The sequence below is a fragment of the Adiantum capillus-veneris genome, chromosome 9 (assembly GCF_014529385.1).
Source record: "Adiantum capillus-veneris isolate H3 chromosome 9, ASM1452938v2, whole genome shotgun sequence".
NCBI classification, from domain to species: Eukaryota; Viridiplantae; Streptophyta; class Polypodiopsida; order Polypodiales; family Pteridaceae; genus Adiantum; species Adiantum capillus-veneris.
The window spans coordinates 98,204,137-98,228,572 of NC_140939.1; the positions used below are offsets into that span (position 1 = coordinate 98,204,137).

The 24,436-nt window shown below is 41.7% G+C and overlaps 1 protein-coding gene across 1 annotated transcript; it reads right to left on the reverse strand.

Moving 5' to 3' along the window:
* Positions 1 to 11,185: 11,185 nt before the first annotated feature.
* LOC147450871 (pentatricopeptide repeat-containing protein At2g03880, mitochondrial-like) lies at positions 11,186 to 14,239 on the reverse strand. The gene has a single exon (XM_086519868.1). The coding sequence runs from the start codon at positions 14,082 to 14,084 to the stop codon at positions 11,670 to 11,672; it is 2,415 nt and encodes an 804-aa protein (XP_086375994.1). The 5' UTR covers positions 14,085 to 14,239; the 3' UTR covers positions 11,186 to 11,669.
* Between the last annotated feature and the right edge of the window lie 10,197 nt (positions 14,240 to 24,436).

A 24,436-nucleotide genomic window follows, 5' to 3' on the forward strand; every position in this document is an offset into this window, starting at 1 on the left:
CCACTTTCCTTACCTATGATGGTACCTTTGGTGCTACGGACAAGATTTTGGCCTTCATCCAACAGTTTGATGCGGCCTTTGGTGATGGGGACTTCACGGAGTCCTCTAAACTGCGTCAGGTATCTATGCATTTCCAGAGCTCCGCTCGTCAATGGTGGGCTAGCCTATGAACCCAAAGAAAAGCTCCAAGGACATGGAAGGCTTTAAGAGCCTCCATCACGAAACACTTTTTGGCAAGCAACACTAAAGACAATGTCCTCATGGAATGGAAAAGCTTGAAACTCTCTCCCTACGAGTCTATCTAGAAGTATGTAAATAAGTTTTGGGATTTACTTCTCAAAGCCACTGTCTACAAAAAGATAGACTTTGAGGAGCAAAAGCAACAATTTTCTACGCGTCTTTCTGAATAGATGGGCGAGTATATTAACTCACAAAGTCCTAATACCATATCGGCGGTCATACACCATACTATGGTCGCCTATCAAATCAATTTCCAACAAGGGGTTAAGAGAAACGCTAAGCCCATGGAAGTGAAGGATCAAAATGAGCCTAGAGGGAGGAATAATGCTCAAACTTCCTCCAAAAGCAACTCTAGCAACAATGATAACAAAGCTAAGGAGAAAGGAGTCTACAAAGGTAAGAATAGACTCTCTCCAACAGAGCTAGAGTGTTATCGTAAGCATAACAAATGCTACAAGTGTGGGCAGCAAGGGCATGTCTATCATGCTTGTCTCCAAAGAAATGCACGCAACGAGCCGCCTTGAGTTTCCATGCTGGAAACTCCAAAAGAGGATGCTCATAGCAAAAGGCTTTTGTTTTTCCTATGCTAGGAGATATCTACATACATGTTTATGAGTCAGGTATCATCCTATCCCTTGTAAATATGCATGCTTTTCACAAGTTAATGAAAATCTATATTTTCATATACATGATTTCTATTAGAAAGTTTGTAAATGAATTTAATGTTTCAACCAGTAACAAATAAAAAAGACGGGAATAAAGAGGAATTAGAATTGTCTAAATTCCTAAATGGATTCCAAAATGTTTTTATTGATGATACCCCCGTGAGCTATCTCCACAATGAGGGGACAATGACCATGCAATGGAGCTTCTACCACGAAGCTCACTGTCTAATAAGCCTCCTTATTGAGCTTTATAAGCCCCACAAGAGGAGTTCAAAAGGCAATAGCATGAACTGATAAGTTTTGAGAGAGATTAGGCTTTCTTCTAACCAAAATAAAAGTGAATTTTTCAAGAGATTCAATAATTAGGTCACATTATCTCTAAAGGTGGTATATGTATGGATCCACAAAAGGTAGAGGTAATAAAAAGATGGCCTAATTCAAGGAGTCTACATGAGCTGCAAAGCTCTAAAGGTATGAGTGCATACTAGAGATGCTTCAAATCATGCTTATAGCAGGTCCAATACATGACTGAACGAAAAAGAATGTAAAGTATACATGGACTGCAAAGAGAGAAAAATACTTTTGAAAAGCTCAAAGAGAAACTTATCGCTCAACTTATGCTCACACTTCGGGATCTCTCAAAGCTATTTGAGGTCCAATGTAATGCCTGGATGATTGCCTTCGAGCAAAACTTTTCTTCAAGAAGGGAATGCCATAGCATACGAGATTCAAAGACTCAACTCCAATGAGCGAATGTTGGACATAATACACAAGGAACTACGAGTTGTTATACATGCCGTTGACACATGGAAGTACTTCTTGCGGATTCCATCCATGATACAAGCCAAGCTCTCCAACAATCAAATGAGGTGGGAAAATTTCTTTTTGCAATTAAATTTTTACATTGATCACATTGCTGGCAAGCACAATCATGTAGCCGATGCACTTTCCCAATGGCCAAGGGTAGATAGGGTATCAATAGCAACTTACAATGAACTATGTTTTATGATAGTTAAATATGCTTCTAACCCAGGCTTTAGGGATATGATAATAGCCTTTACAAATGGAAGAAAAGAACCACTCACGTTAAAAGATGGTTATCTTCCATACCTCAATAGGCTATATCTTCTTCACTTCCCATGCTCCTCCCATATGCGGGGCAAAGAGGAATTCAAATTTACTCTGCTAGGAGTAAAAGCATACTTGTATTGGCTTACCAAGAAACAAGAACATACAAGGGTATGTTTCAAAATGTATGGTATACCAAAGATGAAGTATGATAGAGGGACCATGGCTTGCCAACAGAAATCCTACAATGACCACTAATGTTTGGTAGAGTCTCTATCTGAACTAGATTAACCCTCTTTTTCTTGGCCTACTATTCCCAACAGATGGCCAAAAGGAAAATAAAAAAACTAATGATCCTTGATCTACTAAAAGCCTGTGATTCGAAGTAGATCAACGCTCAAAATGGGAGAAGTACTAACCCTAACAACAATATGTCTCTAATAACATGAACATACTTCTACAGGGAAAATACCTTTCGAGGCTAAAGATGGAAGATCCAAAAGTCCCTTGTAGCTTAAGGTACCTGGGAAGATCTTCATTGCAAAGGAGTATAGCCGAGATCGAAACGAATCTTTTTAGAATATTAAACATGTTATATCCATGTATTAGCTAGGCAAAAGAGGCTCCTACCACTAGGCACAAAAGAGCCTTACCCTTCAGTATAAAGGAACAAAGGGCTATTGCTATTAAGCACAAAAGAGCCTTATCCTTTAAAGAAAAAGAAAAAAAGTTGGTCTTACTAAATGTCCCCAAGGCTCATCTAAGGCAAATTACACACAAAAATCATACGGGCCATTAAAGGTATTATACTAGGTCAGCACAAAGATACTATGGCCCCTTCTAAATTTTCAAGACCATCCATAAGATGGCTTATCAATTAAAGTTGCCCAACTACTCACTCATATATATCATTTTTCATGAGAGCCTATTCGAGCCTTATTAAGGAGAGCCACCAATAGAGGCTATAAATGAAGACCCACCAGAGATCAAGGATGAAGCAAATGAGCTCCAACCCAAGTTCATCCTTCAACAGGAACACAAGGTATTAAAAAATGGTAAGATTACTGATAGTATCTTATTTAAGTTAAGAATTATCCTTTCAAAGATTCTAAATGCATGCAAAGAACATAGCTTAAGGATAATATGAACCTTGTTAATGATGCTTACAATGACACAAAAGAGTAAGCAAATGTAAAAGAAATGCATTTTAAATGATCAATGTTTTTGTCTTATAAGACTCTCTTTTTATGTTTTGTGCACAAATTTTAAGAAGTATGCATACTTAGGATCATGTTTGTGGTGACTACGTCTCCCAAACACCAAGTAGAACTTGTAAATCTACTTTGGAAGTATGATATGGACTAAAAAGAGCAGACATGCTTGCGGAAAACAATGTCTCTCAAGCACCAAGTGGATTAGTCATCCACTCTGGAATGATGTCGTAGGGTAAAAATGGATCCTCTACCCGCTAAGACCAATGGACTAATGGGTGAGACTTTACCATCTCTACCTCATAGTCGAGGACGACTATGATTTCAAGAGAGAGGTAATGTCATAAAAACTAATATCTAACCAACCCAAATAATTTTCTCATTTTAAATTGATCACTTTATGTGGGAGAATAAACGGGAACAAGGGTTAAGATATTGAGGTGTGCTTATAGATCTATCTCAACACGAGGCCAATAGAAAAGGGGCCCAAATGAGAGATGGTCTATCAAAGAGCAAGGCTAACCAATGGAACATAAGACCTTAGGGTTAGATTCATTGAAGACCTCCAATAATGTGTGTAAAAGTCCTTTGACCTTAGGTAAGCTAGGGCTGAGCTTGAGGCGGGAACCCGACCCAGCTCAAGGTGCTTGTCCTGCTTGTCATGCTTGATGACTAAGGTGCTTGAGGTGCTTGACATGCTTGAGATGCTAGGGTTGTACTTGAGGTGAGAACCCAGCCCAAGCTTAGCCTCGCGGGGTGTGGGTCGAACCCGGGACCTCTCGGTTGCCACACTGAATGCCCTACCACCACGCTAGCACGTGTCGTTGCCCATGTTGGCATGGCACATGATCACACCCTAGTTTACCCGCCCCTAGTTCACCCTTAGTTCACCCCCAGTTCACTGCATGATCTGACGGCTAAGATTATAGCCGCCTCGCCCCCCCAAATTTGGACCCTAGGTCCCCTCTGAGCCTAGAGTCGTGCCATATAGTGACGAGGGGGGGATGGGGATTTCATGCGGTCGAGAGTAGCATGGACAAAGAGCAAGATTTTTTTCATTTCATTGTGCAGGCAGTCCAGTACACACACACACACACACACACACACATAGAGACAAATGGGATGTATTGCGTCCGGAGCAACAGTGTGTGTGTGTGTGTGTGTGTGTGTGTGTGTGTGTGTGTGTGTGTGTGTGTGTGTGTGTGTGTGAGAGAGAGAGAGAGAGAGAGTGATTCTAGCTTATTTTTTTGGACCCGGTCCAATCGGGGGAGAGACACATGATTAACAGATCCTTGTGGTTGTGAGGGATGGTGCAAAACAAATCCTCGCGGTTGCTATCCAGCTATGTGTAAGAGCCTGGCGAGAACCGGGATGAGTGACAGGGGCATGAGCTGTCAGAAGCAGATGAGAGGGAATCTCCCACTCTAATTCATTAATAGATTGAACCTAGTAGGGGAGTATGGGTACCCGTGTTTTGAAATTGAGATTATGAGTGGAATCTTCCAAGATATCCTGCAAGTGAGTGTGGGATGAAGGCTTGTGGCATGCAGCCTGTGGCTTGAGTGTTCAATGAAGGCTTGCATGCACTCTTTGTTTGCATGTCGCCTCTCTCTCTCTCTCTCTCTCTCTCTCTCTCTCTCTCTCTCTCTCTCTCTCTCTCTCTCTCTCTCTCTCTCTCTCTCTCTCTCTCTCTCTCGTTTTTGGGGCTACACATATGTGAAGGGAATGCCTTCTTCCAGATGCAACCATCTATGCTTTCACCTTAATATAGGCCTATGGCCTTAAGCAAGACACTGACATTGGTGAGGGATTTCACAAGGAGGTTACTATTTAGGTGATCTTGGAGAAAGGTGTCATGCTTTGGCAGTGCTTTTGTCTGTATGCCAAACAAACGGGGGGGGGGGGGGGGGGGGGGGATGGCAATTGAAGGTGGCAAGGGTGCATCGTTTCCCATGGTGAGAAGAATTAGTGTTTGAGCATTGAATTGTGTATATAGTGCCTTCCTAATGGCTTCAAAAAATTTAAAAGGTATTCTTAATTTAAAGATTCCCTCAATAACAACAAAAATAATGTGTTAGTCTATAGTACGCAACAATGGGCAATGATGGAGCATGTAGATTTGCAGCAGTATCAATTGGACATGAGAAGGAAAAATATAACATAGAGAGAGAGAGAGAGAGAGAGAGAGAGAGAGAGTGCAAGGACACTTTAAAGAGAAGAAAATGCTAAAGGAAAAATAAAGGAGAAACGAAACACAAATATACAATGTGAAGTAGACCACCCCTTTATATGGACACAAAAGGTCTTTGGACTTTCTATGTTCATGTGTCTTTTGACCTTCCACCTTCATATGTCTTTTGACTTTCCACATTCATCTGTTTTTTCATTTCCTAAACTCACCCTTCACTTACGCACTTTATATGTTTTGAACGACTTTTTATTTTTTCAAGATTGCGGAGACCTAATAGCCCTGGCAGGATTGATGGGCTAAATCGCGAGAATCTCATGTACTGCACATGCGCTATCAAGCATGCGGGGCAATTGTGAAGACGAGGGAGTGACCTCTATACGCTACAATCCACACATAGCCCTCAACCGCCTTAAGGTCCCTTTTGGTCATGATATTGCTGCCTTGCTTCGACATCCTGTACTAGCTAAAACTTGCCTTACCAGAGGGAGAGTTAAGGAATAGTGAGGGGGATCCCAAATATCCACGTAGATTCTATTTAATGAGAAAGGAAAAAGAAGTGAAGTCCATCAATGGTGGAGCAATAAACTATCATGATTCATAATACAAGCTACAACAATCTATCTCTCTAGTAAGTGGTCTAACAATGGTGGAGCAATAAACCATCATGATTCATAATAGAAGCTACAATAACCCATCTCTCTAGTGAGTGTCTTCTTTCTCAACCACCCAATCATAAAAGTATATATATTTTTAAAAACAACCTTTCCTTTTTCCTAATGAAAAAGGGATGGCATCACTAAGGCCTCACCCATTTGGGGTAGGTCCTAAAAAAATATTTCTTTTGTATTAAAAGTGTTGCGGTGGCTACTCTTATCCGCCAGGTTTTTTATTGTTGGATATCTCATAGTAGGGGTTGGAATTTCCTATATTGTCTCCTTTTCCCTCACTAGCTCTAGATTTCAAGAGCAATCTTCAACAAATGGATTGTCCTCTACACTGGTTGAGACCTTCTTGACTGCTACACTTATGGCACTCTATTGGCAAACCTTATCCCTTCTTTCAATAGAGCTCTTGGTGATGTCAGTTGTTTCTTCTCTATCATCTTTGTCATCGACTACTCCCTTCCTTTCTATCTTTCCTAAAGCCCTATGGTTTCAGATGGCACTCTTCGCTCGACATTGAGCACCTGCCTTGGCAACCATTCCCTCCTCCATATCACCTCTAGTGTTTTCTAGTGGTCTTGGTCTTTGGTATGCATTTTCAGAGCAAGCTTTTGGTGGGAGTGTCTATCTCTCAGAGGAAACTGTCATCCTCTCTCTTCCTTAGCTTGCCAAGGCACTTTCTACTCTCTTTAGTTTTTCCCCTAGCTTTTTAGTTCTTTAGTTTGCCACCTTCGAGCAAGCTTTGTAAACAGTTTTGTACTTGCCCTCAAAATCGGCACCATTTGGGCATTCTTAGGGTTTTTTTCTAGTGCTAGAAATCAGCCACTTTAGAGAGAGAGAGAGAGAGAGAGAGAGAGAGAGAGAGAGAGAGAGAGAGAGAGAGAGATAGATAGATAGATAGATAGTTCTATTATCGTCCTGGGAGGTCAAATATGACCTATGGGACCAAATGAACATGTCACGTGGTGTGAGTGGAGTTCATAAGTGACTCTCGATGCTCAAAAATGGCTGAAATGTGCGTCGCAATAGAGAGTCCACATCGTGGTTGGGAGAGGAAGGTATGTAGGGAGAGCTCATGGCTGAATATATGGGGAAAAGAGGACCTAATGTGGTCAAAAGCTGAGCACTCAAGTAGTGTGTGGTACTCACTCTCTCGCACTTGACGAGGGCATAAGGTGCAAAGTCGATGACACTCCTCGCCAGTGCCCCAACGTCCTGTCTCGCAGCGTAGAGAATGGGAGCTAAGACGAATGGAGGCAATGGTGCAGATCGCACTCAACGGGATGGGCTCAAGGATGTAGGAATGGGTTCGGTTACCTCGTTCCGAGAAGAAGAGAGATTTGTAGTTTGGGGCAACGTGTGTGGTGTAATGGCTGAAGCGAGAACCTCCAGATTTCTCTCAAGCCATGATACATTGGCGTTGTAAGAAGGCCTCATTAACTTGGGAGTCGATCGACGCATCCTTGACCAAGTGACATGCATCCCATCTTCCAAACCATTTCTTGATATCAAGCATCCACCCCGAACTTAGTATTTTGCTCTTGCATGTCTTTTGAACCTTTTGACTTGCTTCATATGCGATTCTAGGAAGTCGATGCAAAGGGCTACGTTGTGTCTTACGCATGTACTCCACAACCCTTTCCATGCCCAAGACCTCAATGGGAAGCGATCCGGACTCAAGAAGTAAGAGCATGTAGGGTGTTTGTGTCTTGACTTGGAGAAAGTTGGTGAGAAAACGCTTTTGGACATTCTCAAACTCTTTCCAAGTAGACTTCCCGATGCTTCCACCCCACACCTCCACTCCATAAAGAAGCACCGGTGTCACCAATGTGTCAAAGAGGTACTTTTTGAGAGCCCAACACTTGATCTCTCCTGCATTGCACATGTTCTCAAATGCATAATAAGCCCTCTTTCCGGCTTCCAAGCGACGCATTGCACAATCCTTCCATTTATGATTGGATGGAACCTCAAGGCCAAGGTACTTGAAGTGATCTACCACTTCAAGTTTCTCATTGTTGTATACAATGCATGGATTTTCGTCATTGAGGGTCTTTACAAGCATAACCTTGGTTTTGGATCCATTCACGATCAGCCCGCTATGTAGGCAAAAGCGTTCCAAGACACTCATAAGCTTTTGTGCATCTTCTAAGGTATGTACCAAGAGCACTACATCATCGGCATAAAGCAAAAGCATGATCACCGCATTTCCAATCTTAACCTCTTCTATGCCTTCTTGCTGCATAAAATCAAGAACCATGTATTCCAATTCATCAATGAGTAGCCCAAAGAGGGTTGGGGAAAGTGGGCATCCTTGTTTGACACCAATAGTGCTTGCAAAAAATTCTGAAATTCCATCTCCCATACGTAATCGACATATCACTTTTTGGTAGATGCGAAAGACTGCATGCATAAATTCTCTCGGCACTTGAAGGCTTTGCATACGTCTCCAAAGATTTCCTCGCGGTACCATGTCAAAAGCTTTCTTGAAATCCACAAAGCAACAATACAACTTTTTTCCTTTCAATCGAGACGCTTCCATAAGAACTCGAAGAGTGACAAGGTGATCAATAGTGCTATGATGCTTTCGAAAACCTGCTTGGCCAAGCGCACGTTTGCCATTCTTTTCAGCCCATTCACTTATCTTCATCTCCATAATACATCCAAATAACTTTGCCATCAAAGAACCAACCATTATAGTGCGATAGTTGTTCACATTGTTTACATCTCCTCCTTTGTGCAAAGGTTTGATCCAATTTGCACTCCAATCATGAGGCATGCCATACTGAAGTGCAAGGTTAAACATATCGCATATCCAATATCGTGTTTTCTTGCTTGTCCATTTAATCATTTCAGCCTTGACACCTTGAAGGTCACCTGCCTTGCGAGTAGCAAGTTTCTCAAGCGCGCGGCATACATCTTCAATGGTAAAGAAGGGAGACATAAATGGAAGGGAGCTACAACCCTCCATCTTATCAACATTGGGTTGCTCATAGAGGTTCTTACAATGCATATACATATCCTCAAGAGTCAAGTCACCAAAGCTCTCAACGCGCTTGCCTTTTAGATTTTGCCAAAACTTGCCACATGCATGTGCTTTCTCTTGTGCTAAAAGAAGTTGTTTTTCGACTTCCCACCTTCTCCTCTTCTTTTGAACAAGTGCTTTGTATGTGTGTGAACATTCCAAGTAAACTTCCTTGTCTTTGATTGCATCCAATCTTAGCAAGTGTTTTCGGGCTTGACTACATTCCATGTCAAACCATTTCTTCTTGGTGCTACCCTTCTTAGACCTTTTGCAAGACATGTGTTTCGCCGAAAAGCATTCCTTCGCACAAGAGAAAATTACTTCTTTGAAAACTTTCCACTTGCATTCTAATGTTGGGCTCCCTTGATGCTCTATCATGCTTAACATTTGGTCCACCATATCAGCATATATAAGTGCTCGTTTGAAGTCTAGACGTAGGTACAAATGATTCACATCATGATTGGAGGCTACATGCTCGGGCCGTTTACCACACTTGAGGTCAATACATAACATCCTATGATCCGATTCCGGATTCCATTCACCAAGTGTAAAGCTTTGTATGCATTCTAGAGTGGCTTCTGAGAACAACATATAGTCAATCACGCTAGCACCATTGTGCTTTCTACATGTAAAGTCATTGGTGCCTTGCCATAGAGATACACCATTTGCAATGAGCATTCCGGTACTATTGCACATATGTAGAAGTGACTTTCCATAGTGATCCACTTCTTTTGCATCATTAGAACTTCGATTATACATGTATGAGTCATCCACTCTTCTTGATACATGCGGCATGTCGACTTGTTGTGTGTCATGTTGTAACATATTTGTGCGAGCATTCATGTCTCCAAAAACAATGACTTCACCTTGATCCTTGTAATAAGCAATGTCTTCCTCTAGTTCAACAAAGGGCTGATCTCTATCCATATTCAAGCGAGCATAAAAGTTGGAGTCATAGTGAAGAATGTAGCAGCCGGCCACAAACATGACTTGACCATTTGGTGGGCTGATTTTCAGCCATAAGTAGCGTTTATACTTATCTTCTTTGACAATGGAAACATCTTTCAAACCCTTTTTGGTCATACATGCTATGCCTCCTTGGCCTCTTCGTTGCTTTGCATTTTTGGCCCACATCAAAGAATGTACATCGTATTTGTCAAATCCAAGAATTCGTTGCGCATCATGCTCCCATGTTTCGACAAGAAGTATCACATCGGAGTCATTGGTAAGCTCATCAATGCCAATTCCCGCATTCCATGGATACCCGTTACAATTCCAAAAGCTTATTCGCAAGAGAGAGAGAGAGAGAGAGAGAGAGAGAGAGAGAGAGATGTTTATTTATGCTTGCAATACAAAAGACTAAGGTAATAAGTGCTAAAATGTGAGCACCCACATGAACCCATAGAAGTAGAGCCAATTGATGGCACGTTGGCAAATCTTGGTCTCCTCAATGGGTTGCCCCTTCAGGTACCATCACATGAACTCTCTCATGGGTGCAAGATCACAAATCAATCTTCTCCTCTGTAAAGAACCTCATATAAATTGCTTTATGCCTCTAAATCATGGCTTAGATGCAATGATGGTAGATATGCTAGTGGTGTTATATGGACATTGGATCTACTAATCTATGTAGCTCTACCTAAGGAGTCAAACTGAGAGCTGAAACTGAGAGCTAAGAGTTGCTACTCTGGAAGAAATCTGTCACTTGGCCTCTATATGGGTCCTCTGCTAGGGCGTGTAGAACTCCATAAGAAAGCATGTCTATGCCAATGTACCTCTAGCAAGAATGGCCCAAGGCATCTATGGTAGCGTAATCCATCACACCCAGGACAAAGGATCCCTCTCTAAAGAGATGGTCAAATCGTCCTCATATCTCAACAAAAGTCCACTCGTGCATATAACTCAACAAATGTATGGCTAAGCTTGCTACAAAAATGTATGTCTTAGCTTGGTATAAGGATAAGGGACTGAGAGGACAAGAGTACTATACAAAGTGCATGCCTTGGTCTGAGAGCAATGTTTTTGTGGATTGGTCAACTAGTGCTTTGCTGAAGACCTTGTATATATGCTGATTTGTTAGCCCATTGATTAGAGAAGAAAGGAAAGTACAACTGTGGCCTCAAATGTAGGGAAAGAGACAGTCCATTCTTTTGCTTTGTTTGTCTCATTTGAAACTGCATTCGACCGCCTTTTATCTTTCATATGTCATTCCCTTTATTGAATAGTTGACTATCATGGTCACATTTCTTACAATCATGTAAGGCTTTAGTTGAGATGCTATGCTCCAAGAAAGTGTGTGATTATCTGAAAGTACCACTCATGTATTAATGATGATTCTCATACCGCTATTTGTATAATCCAGCTTTCAAAAACATGATACCATTTAATGAGATTGTGGCATACATGATCTTCATGCTTTAAACAAGTGCTGTGCATAATGTCAAAAAACACATTAGTTTTATCGGTTGTATAGAGGACAACGTATCTACGCCAGTGCATTGAAAGGAAGAGACAATCGACTCAGACCCAAACTCTAGGGAAACATGTACTGGCACCCCTGTGAACCTGTTTGTAGGACTACAAAAATGTCAAAGAATCAAATGCTCTTTATCATTGTACAAATCCAGTACAAGAACACTTCCCATTTTCAAAGCGATGACAATAGGCAGTATCTGTGACAACAATTGTCCGCACCTCTATTTTTGATATAATAGATATCACAACATGGCAATCACCACATATCCCCATATCCTTAGTAATATGAATAGTGTCTCGTTGAGGTGCATTGGTCAGAGCACATGCAAGGGCTAACATCTCAGAATGGCGACAAAGCAAATGACTCTTCGCAGCAGACAAAATGTTCTGGGACATCCGATGTAAACTTTCAGAGTGCCCATGATGCCATAATTTATGAGAAATCTCTTCCAATTTGACATTAATTGACCTGTCTTCTGCATGTTTTGTATCCCCAACACTAAATTTATGAGCGACATTGCTTGAGTCAGTCCACCAACTACATCCTGGTTTTTTCCATGCCTTGTTCCTGATTCTCATTGCTTCAATGCTTTTCGCCTCCTCTTCCATGCCAGCTTCCGCATAGATATTTGCCATAAGAACATAGGTTGACCCTTCACTTCCATCTAGCTTGACTGCCTGTTCAAAAGCCCATCTCCCCACATGGACGTCCACCCATTTCTGACAAGCACCCATCAAGGCATGCCAAAGAAAAATATAATCAGACGATGGCATGTCCTGAATAAGCCTCACCGCCTTTTGTAGGTGCCCTGCACGCCCAATTAGGTCAATCATGCAGGTATAGCACTCCAGACTTGGCTTCACACCATATTTGGTGGTCATATTCTCAAAGATTACTTGGCCCTCTTCAACTAAACCTAGATGACTGCACACGTTAAGCACACTTGCACATGTCACTGCATCCGGAAGGATGCCCTCATGCTGCATCTTTTCAAGGCAGTTCAGTGCTTGCTCAGCTCTGCCTTCATGTGCATAACCTGCAATAAGTGTGTTCCAAGAGATGACATCCCGAGCAGGGAGTCCCTTGAGCACCAAGTGTGCCTCCGAAACATCCCCGCATTTGGCATACATGTCCACCAATGCATTACCGAGAGTGAGGTTATTCTGCAACAACCCCTGGCGCTTAATCTCATTGTGTATATGTCTTCCCCTTTTAACATCCCTGATCGTACCACAAGCTTTTAAGGTGCTGATATAAGTCACTGCATTTGGAGCAATACCCTCACGCCGCATCTGTTCGAGACAGTTCAATGCTTGCTCAGTTTCACCTTCTTGTGCATATCCTGCAACTAATGCACTCCAAGAGACTACATTCCGAGAAGGGAGTTCCTCGAGCACCCGCCGTGCCTCTGAGAGAATGCCACACTTAGCATACATGTCAACAAGTGCAGTACCCACGACAATGCAGTTCTGCAACATCCCCTGCCTTGCTATTTCTTCGTGGATGTGTTTGCCCCTGTCAGCAGCTCTCAATGTGGCACAAGCTTTCAATGCACTGGCATATGTCACCGCATCTGGAAGGACACCCTCACGCTGCATATGGTCGAGACAATCTAAAGCACTTTGGCCTTGCCCTCCGCGGGCATAGCCAGTTATCAATGCAGTCCATGTGATGACATCTTTGCTCTTATGCGAGTCTAGCAATGTTTTCGCCTTCACAAGCTCACCACACTTAGCATACATGGTCACTAGAGCATCTGAGCATTTTTCAACCAACTGCCTTTGCACAAGATCATGATGTATGCGGGTGCCTTTAACCAGATCTTTTTTACGGGTGCAGATCCTAAGAGAGGCAACAAGTAAGTCAACCTGGGTAGTGGAAGCATTATCAAGGTACGGCTCCCGTAGAAAGCCTCTAATTCTGAGCTCTCCCTCGACCCCAGATGAATTACCCCAGCTATTCATCCACAGGGGATCCCCAGCAACCTTATGCTTAGAGTCTCGGTTCCTTAAGATTACATTGTGATCACAGTCACGCAACCGCTTAGAGGAAATCCTTGAAAACTCCGTCGATAACAAGCCGACGCTGGGAGATATCATCCGGTCTTCTTCTGCTGCTTCACAACTCAGTAACTGCCCATAAGTATCATGGCCTGTGAATCCTAGACTGCCAGAAACCCCCGATGGGTGACAACAGTTCTCCATTTTAACATTGCCTTCCGTTGCCTCACTACTCGGTGTATCACGACATGGCTCTCGACTTCTATGCTCTCGACGAAGAGAACCTTGACATTCCTCTTGAATGAATCCTTTTCTTCTCAGCTCACCATGAACCCAAGATGGATTGCGCCAACTATCCATCCATAAAGGCTCCCCAGTGGCTTCAAGCTTGAAGTCTGGGTAGTTGGGACTGGACTTGCCTTCACGGTAGTCCCGCCATTTTGAGGGATCCCTGAAAAACTCCTTCCACAGAAAGTCTTTGCTACGAGAGATCTTGCGATCCTCTTTCGACATCCCACTACTTGGTAGCTGATGGATGGTAGCAGCCATGTGTGCGTAGTTTCGTTGCAGCAGAAAATGTCAAGAAGCCTGCGCACTCTTGTGGTTCAGTACCGGGAGATTGCCCTCCATAGATGATCCAGAGGGTCCTGCACCACGTGCAAGTGATGGTAAGGTTAGCACTCATTGGGGAGGGGGTAAGTTTTGAACTCAAGACGGCACTCGGTACCTATAACTCGAGACTTGGAGAAAGGGGTAATCCTAATCTACGACGAGAGATTGGTTATTCCATAATCCTCTTCTGACTTACACGCACACACACATGCATTATGAATGTGCACACAAAAAGAGCTTTTAAGGGCGGAGGAACAATCCCGAGAGATCTCATAGCTCTATCCAACGAGTCTTGAACTTAAGACTGAGAGAAAGAGAGAGGAGAACTCTAGAGAAACAATATGAAGAGGCCTTATGGATTTCTACGACAAGTGGAGAGTTTAGAAAAGGGGAAACCCTAATCTACCACACTTGGACGCGAGATAAGTTATTCCGTTATCCTCTTCTTCTTGACACACGCACACACATATGTGATGAGAGTGCACACAAAAAGAGCTTTTAAGGTCGTAGGAACAATCCCGAGAGATCTCATAGATCTATCCATCGAGGAGTCTTGAACTTGAGACTTATTATTCAAGAGGGAAATGTGATAGCCAAATCTACCATACTTGGGTGATAGAAAGCTTATTCCATTTTTCTCTTCTTAATCACATACCATATCCAACTAGCCTAGTGGGGGTACCTACTAGTCCTATTAACAATAAAAACCCCTATTACTCTAGTATATAATCTCTCCCTAATGCGGGCCCTCCCCCACTTCCCTCGTCCTCTTTCTTCCTTCGCCCTCCGGATCCTCCTACCCCTACCATCTATAGCTGCCTGTGGGACGGGTGTCTAACCTCACTCCTATCTTATTGCAGACATAGCGAGAACCACGAATATAATTGTCAATCCATGGACGAAGCTAACTCGACTAGTGCATAGAGGCTACAAGAGGTTGTCAATCTTTTGGAAAACAACAAACAACTCGCATCTATCTCAAGCTACACTCAAATGACAGAAATCACCAAAAGCTAGTCGCTCATCGACAAACAAATCACAACCGTTACAGCATCAAACGACATCCAAACGTTACGAAACTTCTAGGACATGTTTATAAGACCTAAGCACACATGCTTATGGTCTCAAATCTCACTTTAAGTCAAGTGCAAAAATCACCAGCAGTGAGTTTTTGACTTAGTTGTTTTCGACGCAGAATGCATCTAAATGCTTAGCAATGATGTCCCAATACCCCACATATACTTAGTTTATGATTTTGAAATTTAAATTCCTACTTATGAGATGAAATTAGGCCGCGAATCGGCGACGCCAAAAGCTACGGATTACCATGAAACAAATGCTTACGTCAATGTGTAAAGCTACGGTTGCAATGCAACAGACGGCACTACAATGTGACAACTGGGAAGGGAGTAGGAAGCGTGAGAAGGAGAGAAGTGAGCGTCGTTAGCTCACGCTATGTTTCTATAATCCAAAAACTTATAAAATACTTACAAAAATTGGCTTTTATACTTTAGCTAAGGTTTTTGTGGTCAAAACTAATAATCTGGGAGCTCTAACTAAAGACAGGTTGATACAATCTACAAGATTGTAGCCCCTGTTCATCAATTACACTGTTTATCTGGAAAGTAGGAGTTACAACTTTCCCGATTCATCAAAATAATAAGTGTTTTTACAATAAAAGCTCCAAAAAATGTTATCCGAGTTAGCTTGCTGCTAACATTCTTCCCTCCTCGACCGTGTCGTCCCTTGACACAGCTTCATGGATTGAAGTAGTCTTCAGGTTGATGGCTGGCGAGGCAATCTTTAAGCGCATGTAGTGCTTTCTCATATCTGAGTCTTCGTTCTTTGTTAGGAACTTGCAAGAGCTGCATTGTGACTCTGTTTTTAAGTTCAATGGTTGAATAGCCAAAAAATCTAGATGTAAGGTTACTTATGACTGGCCCAAATATCTTCGTTCGCCAAGTGAAGAAACATGTACAGAATGCTTCCTCAAACGCCAACATATTGCTAGAGGGGCAAAACATGCATCGGGCATAGAAGCCATAAAGGACTTCTTCTGAAGGATGTCCACTTAAGTCATATAACAGAGACCTTTATTGCCTTTGAGGAAAGACATCCATGATGCCCCGGCTTGCTCAGGCTCCTGAAAATATTTAATGCAGGTGAGCAGCATTCTGCAAATCTTATACAGCATGGCACATGAGAGGTCAGGGAGGCTCTTGAAGAAAGTCATGGCGCCCGTTAGGGTTTTCACTATGTATTCTTCCGTTGGTGTTCCCTGCTCTGCAGCTGATAGGCGTGGGTAATTTAGCAATGTAGGCCTCTTCTTTTTTTAGTGCTTCGTATGCCTGCCATGTCCTTACCCTTGGTACAGGATAGAATGTTGGGTCTTTCTGGAGGACTGCAGGTGCTCTTGCGAATAGAATTAGATATCTCGAATTCTTGTTCAACCAGCTCTTTCTCCACTTGGGGTGGATATCCTCTGAGCCTTTTGCCTGCATATCTTTGTATAGTCTTTCCTTTACCTGTAGTAGCTCAACTTTGATCAATAGGTACGACAGTGATTGTTGATGCCACTGATCATTGATTTGGTTGGAAGTGAGTTGAGTTAGAGTGGTACCTGAAAGTCTGATTCTCATGCCAGTCCTTCTGACGGCTGTGTTTCCATCTCAGCAAATGAGACTGAGGATATGTCGACTGTTGGTTGTTCAGATGTTCCTGCTTCTTCTTGATTTTCTGGTTGTCCCTCTCTCAGCAGCCGATTAACTCTTTTTAATTATGTTATCTCTTTGAGCAATTTCTCTTCTCGTTGGACCTGCATCAAGGTAAGGTCTAGTCTTTGCGATTGTTCTGATTGAAGTGACAGCAGGGTTCTCTCTTATCTGTCTTAAAAAGACTGCTTGATCATTGATCCTTTGCTCAGAGTACTGTAGAGAAGCATTTGCTACATCGAGCTGCACTTGGATCTTTTGTACTGACAGATTAGTGGTTAGAAGTTCATTGGTTACTTCTGTCAGTTGTTGATCTTTGCTTTTGCAGGCATCGAATAACTTAGTTAGAAGCTCTCCCAGTTCTTCCATTTCTTTCTGCTGCTTCTCTTTGGCAAGCTGGTGTTGTGCTGCTTCATCCTTCAGCTCTTTGATCTGTCTTTGGAGATCTGAAATAATGTTCATTTTGTCATCTAGCTCTCCTTGTAGAGCATCAATGACAAGTTCAATTTTCCTAGCTTTAACACTACGGCTAAGTGTTGTTGTTCGCATATTATCTGTCATCAGCTGCATTTGCTTGGCATATTCATTGACCTGCATGATGACTTCGTCATTTGTTTTCCATTCTTCAGGATATACCTGAGGCTGTCTAGAGGTTTCAGTTGTTTCAGTTTGTAGCTCTTTAGGTGGCGCTGTGGTTGCTGCTTGAGGTTGTGGTGGGGGTTCTACTTCTCCTTCGTGAGGCGTTGCGGTTGCCTCGGCTGATTCTGCTTCTTGAGGCTTCATGGATGCCTCAGCTGTTTCTGGTTGGGTTGTTGTCGAAGGTCCTGCCTCAGTTTGTTCTATTTCTTTTGGCTGTTCAAAACTTGCTTCTGCCTGTTTTTTAGGCTCTTTTCCCTTTGCTTCCTCACCTTCATTGGGTTTAGCTATTGGTGAAGGGTTTGGGCTTGCATTGGTTGGTCTTCTTACTCTGTAGCGGGTGAAGTGAGTTTTGGAGACACATCCCTCTAGTCGTGATGTGACTCACCTTGTTCAGTAGCCTTTGCTTGTCTTTGTTGCTCAGCTACTTCTTCCTTTGCTTTCCTTTCAGCTTCTTGAGCTTCCTTCAACTTCAAGGCTTCTGCTTCCACATACATGCGCTCAAGAAAATCCTTGGGATCCTCTACTCATTTCCTTACAAGGTTCTTGGTTCTGGGTCCTCTTATATCTCTTGGAACCCATCTTTCTGGGTCCTCACCTACATCTTGGCGGCTCCTTTCATAAGTCTAGTTTTCTCTTTCAAATCTCGCCTTCTTTTGTTGAGGTTCTTCTTGGTCTGCGGCTACTGCTTTCTTTTTCATTTCTTCAATTCTTGCTCGTCTTTCTTCGTTGTCCGAGCTTTCACTGCTATGAGATTCATGGGAGCTTTCTGCATATTCTTCGTCTAACTTATACACTCTCTTTGTTGAACGTGTGGTTCTTGGAGAAGGTTGAGCAGCCACAATCCAGGTGTTCTGATCTGGGACTTGCGGCAAATTGTTGGTCATTCCAATAGCATGATATGCTATTCTTGTCAGCACTTCAAGAGCGCCCAGATATGTGATTTTTCCTTCTTTCTTTGTGCCTTTCAATGTTGTAAGCACATACTGCGCATGATCAATTGCCTGCCTGGTTGTCGACTTCAAGACTTGAGTAAAGGTGGTCGCAACCACATGATTTGGGGTGGTGTACCGTGGTGGTCTCTTTGATAAGAAGTGGAAGTGTTGATGGTATAGGCGAGCTGGTTCTTCCACTTGCCTTTGGATGAGATCGAAAACGGTGGCAGCAGCAGTCTCTTTGGTAAAAGTGTCTGTTGTCTTTCTATCTCTAGCCCGCATCATCATACCTTCAGTTGGCAACTTCAATGCCTCGGCCACTATCTCCTTAGTAATTACTACTTCTACCTTCTACCCTTGTTGATCAGTGATTTGGACTGACCCATCTTATTTGATCGTAGACAGTAACTCATATGCCTTCTGGAAATCCATGCCACATGGTTCCTGGTCGTAGAAGTCCCTTAGGCCTAGCCTTATGTTGGCTTCTTTGGTGTTTGGCTTGGCAGCTACATCATATATCTCCTTTGGTAGCATTTGCAGCCCTACTTGGTGTCCTTCTTCGCTCTTGAACCTGCTAGTGAAAACAGTTGTGATGGTTTCTTCAAGCTGCTCTCTTAACAAGTAAGTTGCCTGGCCGTCTTTACTGAACTTGGATCTAATTGGTAAGGTGGCAACTCCTGCAACTTTTCTTTCTAGGACACCCTTTTCTTTGCCTTCTCGGTAGCTTGCATTGCTCCTGTTAAGTGAATACAGTGCCAAAGTTAGAAAATTCTGCAAATTCTGCTCTAAAATGCCCTGAATCTGAATTGTTGACAAATGATGTCCATTTTGCTTCAATTCAATTTTGGAGCATGCATAGATGCGTAAAAACATGTAGAGATCAAAATCATACAGTTCAGGCAAAAAGTGCAACAAAAGTAAATAATCGCGATTATTTGCAACTGGGGATTTTTTCCAACTTTTTGCATTTTTGACATGATAGGCTTGAAATATATGGCATTTGGGTGCTCTGAGTGAAGTGTGGGCTCATTTGAATGCACTGGGTGGAAATGGTGCCAGATTTAGGCTTTCAGACTCTGAAATAGTAGATATAAAGAGATTTTGAATTTTAGAGATCCAAACTTGCTCAAACTTGATCAGTGGACTTGGGACATGATGTTCTTTGGTCCCATAAGGTCAAAGTTGTAGATTTTTCCCATTTTGGCAAGAAAGTAAATAATCGCGATTATTAACTTTTTTTTATCAAAATGTATATTTTTTGTTGCAACTTGGTTTTAGGCATGATGTAGACTCTGTGTATGAGATATGAGGTGATTTGGATCAGAAAATGAGACAGATAACTCAAAAATTGGATTGGAGAGACTTGGTGCTTTTTTTTTAATAATTTCCAAGTTTTTCTTGATCATTTTGGCTCATACTTGACATGTGGCATGTAATAGATGTGTACATATAATAGGTGAAGTGAAGAGATTAAAATCAAGTCAAACAGGCATAAAAGTAAATAATCGTGATTATTTACAGCAATCAATTTTTTTGCAAGACTTGACAATTTGATGACCTAGATATATTCAATACATCTATAAAACAAGTCCTAAAATGAATTTGGTAAAGTTTTGTCGTGCCGGCATCGCTTCGTGCTCTTGTCGTCTCTGAAATTATCGATTTTTGTGATTAGATGGCCTGTGGAGTTGGTTAGTCACTTTTGAAGCTATGGACTTGTCCGCTACATTGTCCTGATGCTACAGATCTTGTTTTGGCCCATTCGGAATCAGTTTGACTTCATATGTCAAATTTGACGCTTTGTAGCCTTCGAGTTGTTTTCTGTTGTTCGAGAGCTTGCATCTGGCAAAAACCTAGATTATCTACTTGGGACCCCTCTCAAGCCCTACCAAATGGTTATCTGGTGATATAGAAGTGTCCTATTATATAGGGGCATGCTACAGTTCAAGTATCGTCCAATTTGGTTGAGTTGGCAGGCCACTATGGTCAATTTTGGGTTGTAGGACTTCATGCACTGTTGGGTTTCTAGGGTTTTTTTCATGAGCCTAGACTTGCTACCCGTCCATATAGAATTGTTCATTGATAAGCTTAGAACTTACCCCTCATGTCTCGTGTGAGATGGCGTTGTAAATGGGCGACTGTGGACTCCGAAAATCGCGTGCAGAGAAGGTCGAGAGCTCTCTCTTCCAAGAGTGACTAGTGGAAATGAGGTGTTTTGGGCTACCTTGGATATCTATACTCGGACTTTCCAAACTATTTTTCCCCAAATTATCCTCTTAGTCCTACTAGGCCGTGAAATCTATGTTAGACTCGAAAATTTCTTCAATCGGATTTCGTTAGCTCACTCTGCAAAATTTTTTGGAAGTAGGCCTTGGCAGCTTAATTTAGGCTTCCCACTTCCATCTGGCGATTTGATTGATTTTTTTTGTGTCTGTGCATCTTGTCCTTTTGATCATCAACGTATCTTCAGTTTCTCCATCTGAGCTCATTTGCTATTTATTATTAATTTTTGACATGTTTATAGAAAAAATCAAAGAAAATAATGAAATGCACTAAAAAAGCAAAGTGTAAAATCAATAATTAGGAAACCCATTGAAAAACACTGCTTTATTGTTTTTTGGTGGATTTCTCCATTTTTAAGTCCCGATATCAAGAAAAAATGATAAAAATAATTAAAAAAGACCATTTTTAATGATTTTTTGATAGTATATACACTCTTTACAGTCATTGGGGAGATGTTATATGTTATGTTTCCCATGTTGATGATTTGTAAGGGCATTATTAGGTAGTTTTGCAAAAAATCACACGTTAACATCAAACTTTTTCCTCCCACTTCAAATATTGCTCTTAATTACTTAGTTCCCTTCCACCTCTCCTAGATGAGCGTACTACAGGACGACTGTGTGCATGGGTTGAACAATCGTGTCTATGCATAGCCTTGGTTGGCTCTAGCATGCTTTGAAGATCAATGCAATTTAAACCATTATATTGTGCAGGAGTTGGGTCTTGAGTAATTAACTCAAGGGTTTCTAAGGTCGAGGTTTTATGTTGCAGTTTCCCAAAGAGCAAATCTTGTAGCTTATGTGCTCTTTGCATTATTGTACCGTCAGGATGCTTTGGCACACTAATTTCTTGAGGTATCGGTATCAATAATGACGGTTGTTGATTTATAACTCGCCATTGGTATCTTGGTTTTTCTTCAATGAAATGTTGTGGTTGTGTGTCTTGAGACTTAACCCTCCACTGCTTCATCGGTTTTACAGTTTGCGGAGAAAATAAGTGCTCCTTTTTTCTCCAAATCCATATTGTTTCAGATTCCCTACTCGAAGATGGTCTTCTTTGTGTTTTGAACCTTGGAACCGTCTTTGGTACAGTAGATGATGTTTTGAATCGGCTTGTCCTTAAGTTGTGCTTTTGGTACCCAGATTTTCTTGACTCCTTGCATGCTACTTGTAGCATTTTCTTGTCTATAGGATGGAAAAGATTGATTGCTTCATGGTTTGTTATGCTGGTAACCTCCTTTCCATTCCTCTTTGCTTGGTGCAATTGGAACAATGAGTTGTCCACCTTTAGGTGATAGCTTGAGATGATTGGTATCCCAATTTGGTACTGCTTTGTACGTCCACATCCATGAGATTCCAAGAATCATCGTTTCATTCATGTGTTCATTTAGTAAGCATAAAAACTAATGAGGGCATGAACATCCATGTACTATTATATTTAAGTTGACTACTCCCAGTGTCAGTGTTGGGTTCTTGTTGCATCCTTTAATTGTCAATATTCCTGCTGTCAAAGACTGACTTGTTGCTTTCTTGTACGTAGAATAACTGACTGCATTTACTTGAGCTCCTGTATTGACCAATGCATTTGTGATATGATTGTTCAGTTGAACTTTGATGCGAAGGTCCATTCCATCTAACCATTCATCATCCGTTGACACTGCATCCTCCTTCGGTAATTCCCATAGTCGTTCATCTAGTTCCAGAGTGTTGTTGAAAATAGGTATTTGTTGATTTTTGTGAGCATCTTTCCTTTTGAATACTCAAAACCGAGATTTCTCTTGGGCTTCATCATCAATAACCTGGTGTCGTTTTATCTTTCTTTGCTTTGTTGCATGCATCTTTTCTAGCAATTCATTGGTTAGCGGCAAACTGTACTTCTTTAAACGACAACCACTAATCCAATTAGCCATTGGTTCACTATCTAGGGTAGACACCTTAATTGCTCCACTTGAAGATACGTCTTCAATTATAAACGGTCCGTTTCCCTTTTTTTTAAACTTGGGAATGTGTTGCTTAAGGGAATAAACTAAAACTAAGTCCCCTTTTTTGAAGATTTTTGTAACTAGATGGGAATCAAAAAACTGTTTTTGTTTTTGCTTTTGTGCATGGATGTGAGCTACAGCTGTTAGCCTTTGCTCATCAAGCTTTTCTGAATCTTCAAGCCTCTCTGATAATTCATGTCCAGTCCATTCAAGATCCTTAGCTACCCTTAGTGTCGTCAATAGAAATTATATCGACAATATGGCAACAAGACCATAAACAAGGCTAAAGGGTGTAGCATTTAAAGTTGTCTTGAATGAAACTCTGTAAGCCCATAGAGCAGCATGGAGATTCATTTCCCAATCTGTCCGTCTTGAACTAACCACTTTAGTCAATACCGAGCTAAGAATTTTATTCGTATGTTGAGCTTGTCCATTTGCTTGTGGGTGATAGGGAGCCGATTTGTTATGGATGACCATAAATTCATTAAGCAGATACTCAATTACCTCATTGAGGAAATGAGTTCCCCTACCACCAACAATTTCTATTGGCAGTCCATTTCTTGTGAACACACTCTCATACAAGAATGCAGCTGTGGTGCTGGCATCATTCTTTTGGGTTGCTTTAGCCTCTGCCCACTTGGTCAAATAGTCCGTAGCTACAATGATACATTGAGATTGGGTTCTATAAGCAGGTGACTGTATTGGCCCAACAAAGTCTATACCCCATTTTGCAAAAGCTCTAGCCCCCATCAGTGGTCGTAAAGGCATGCTATCTACACGGGTTGGCATTTTTGCTCGTTGACATGCATCACACCTTCAAACATATTCCTTGGCATCTACTAAAAGTGTTGGCCGCCATATGCCTGCCATTAAGATTGCTCTCGCGGTGGTTCCACTAGAAAAGTGACCTCCGGCTAATCCAGCATGTGCTTTTTCTATGATGGGAATATATTCATCTTCATTTACACAAAGACGCAAATGTTGATCCTTTCCCTCCGATACAACTGGTTTCCAATAAGAGCATAGTCTCTTGCTTCAGTTTTAATTGCTATTTGGCGACGTTAAACTCATATTCTTAGGAAATGTTCGGCTTGATAAGTAAGTAACTAGATAGTTACTCCACATAGGAACGAGTGATATTCAGAACAATGTCACATGAGGTATGGGTGCTTGTTTTTCACATTGAGGACATTTTTTTACAAATGAGTGAACATCTCTCCTCATAGTTGGCCAAAATACTCCAAGTCTCAAGATCCGTCACATAGTTTGGTCTTCCGCAAAGTGAAGTCCCACTATGGTAATATGTGCTTGACTTAGGTATTGGGTTTTCTCTTCAGGATTAATGCACAAAAGCAATATTCCATCTCGATTTTTTTGTATAGCCTTCCATCTAGTAATTGATACATAGCTGATTGCTCAATTAATCCGATTGTAATAGGAAGTGGTATTTGCGAATCCACTTGAGCTATGGTCATCAATGATACCATATTTTCCGACCATCGGGGTTTCATTTCCACGGAGCACAGATATGCATCCGATAGATCATCGTCTACTCCCTTGGGTGGTTCTTCTGAAACAATCCTTGATAAATGATTTGCTCTTTGGTGAGTGGTGTCCTTTTTCACAACTACAGTGAAATCAAATCCCAAAAGAATGATGAACCATCTCACTATTCTTCCTGTGTTGCATGGCTTGTTGACCAAGTACAATAAGGCTTGGTGGTCCACAAAGAACACAAATTTG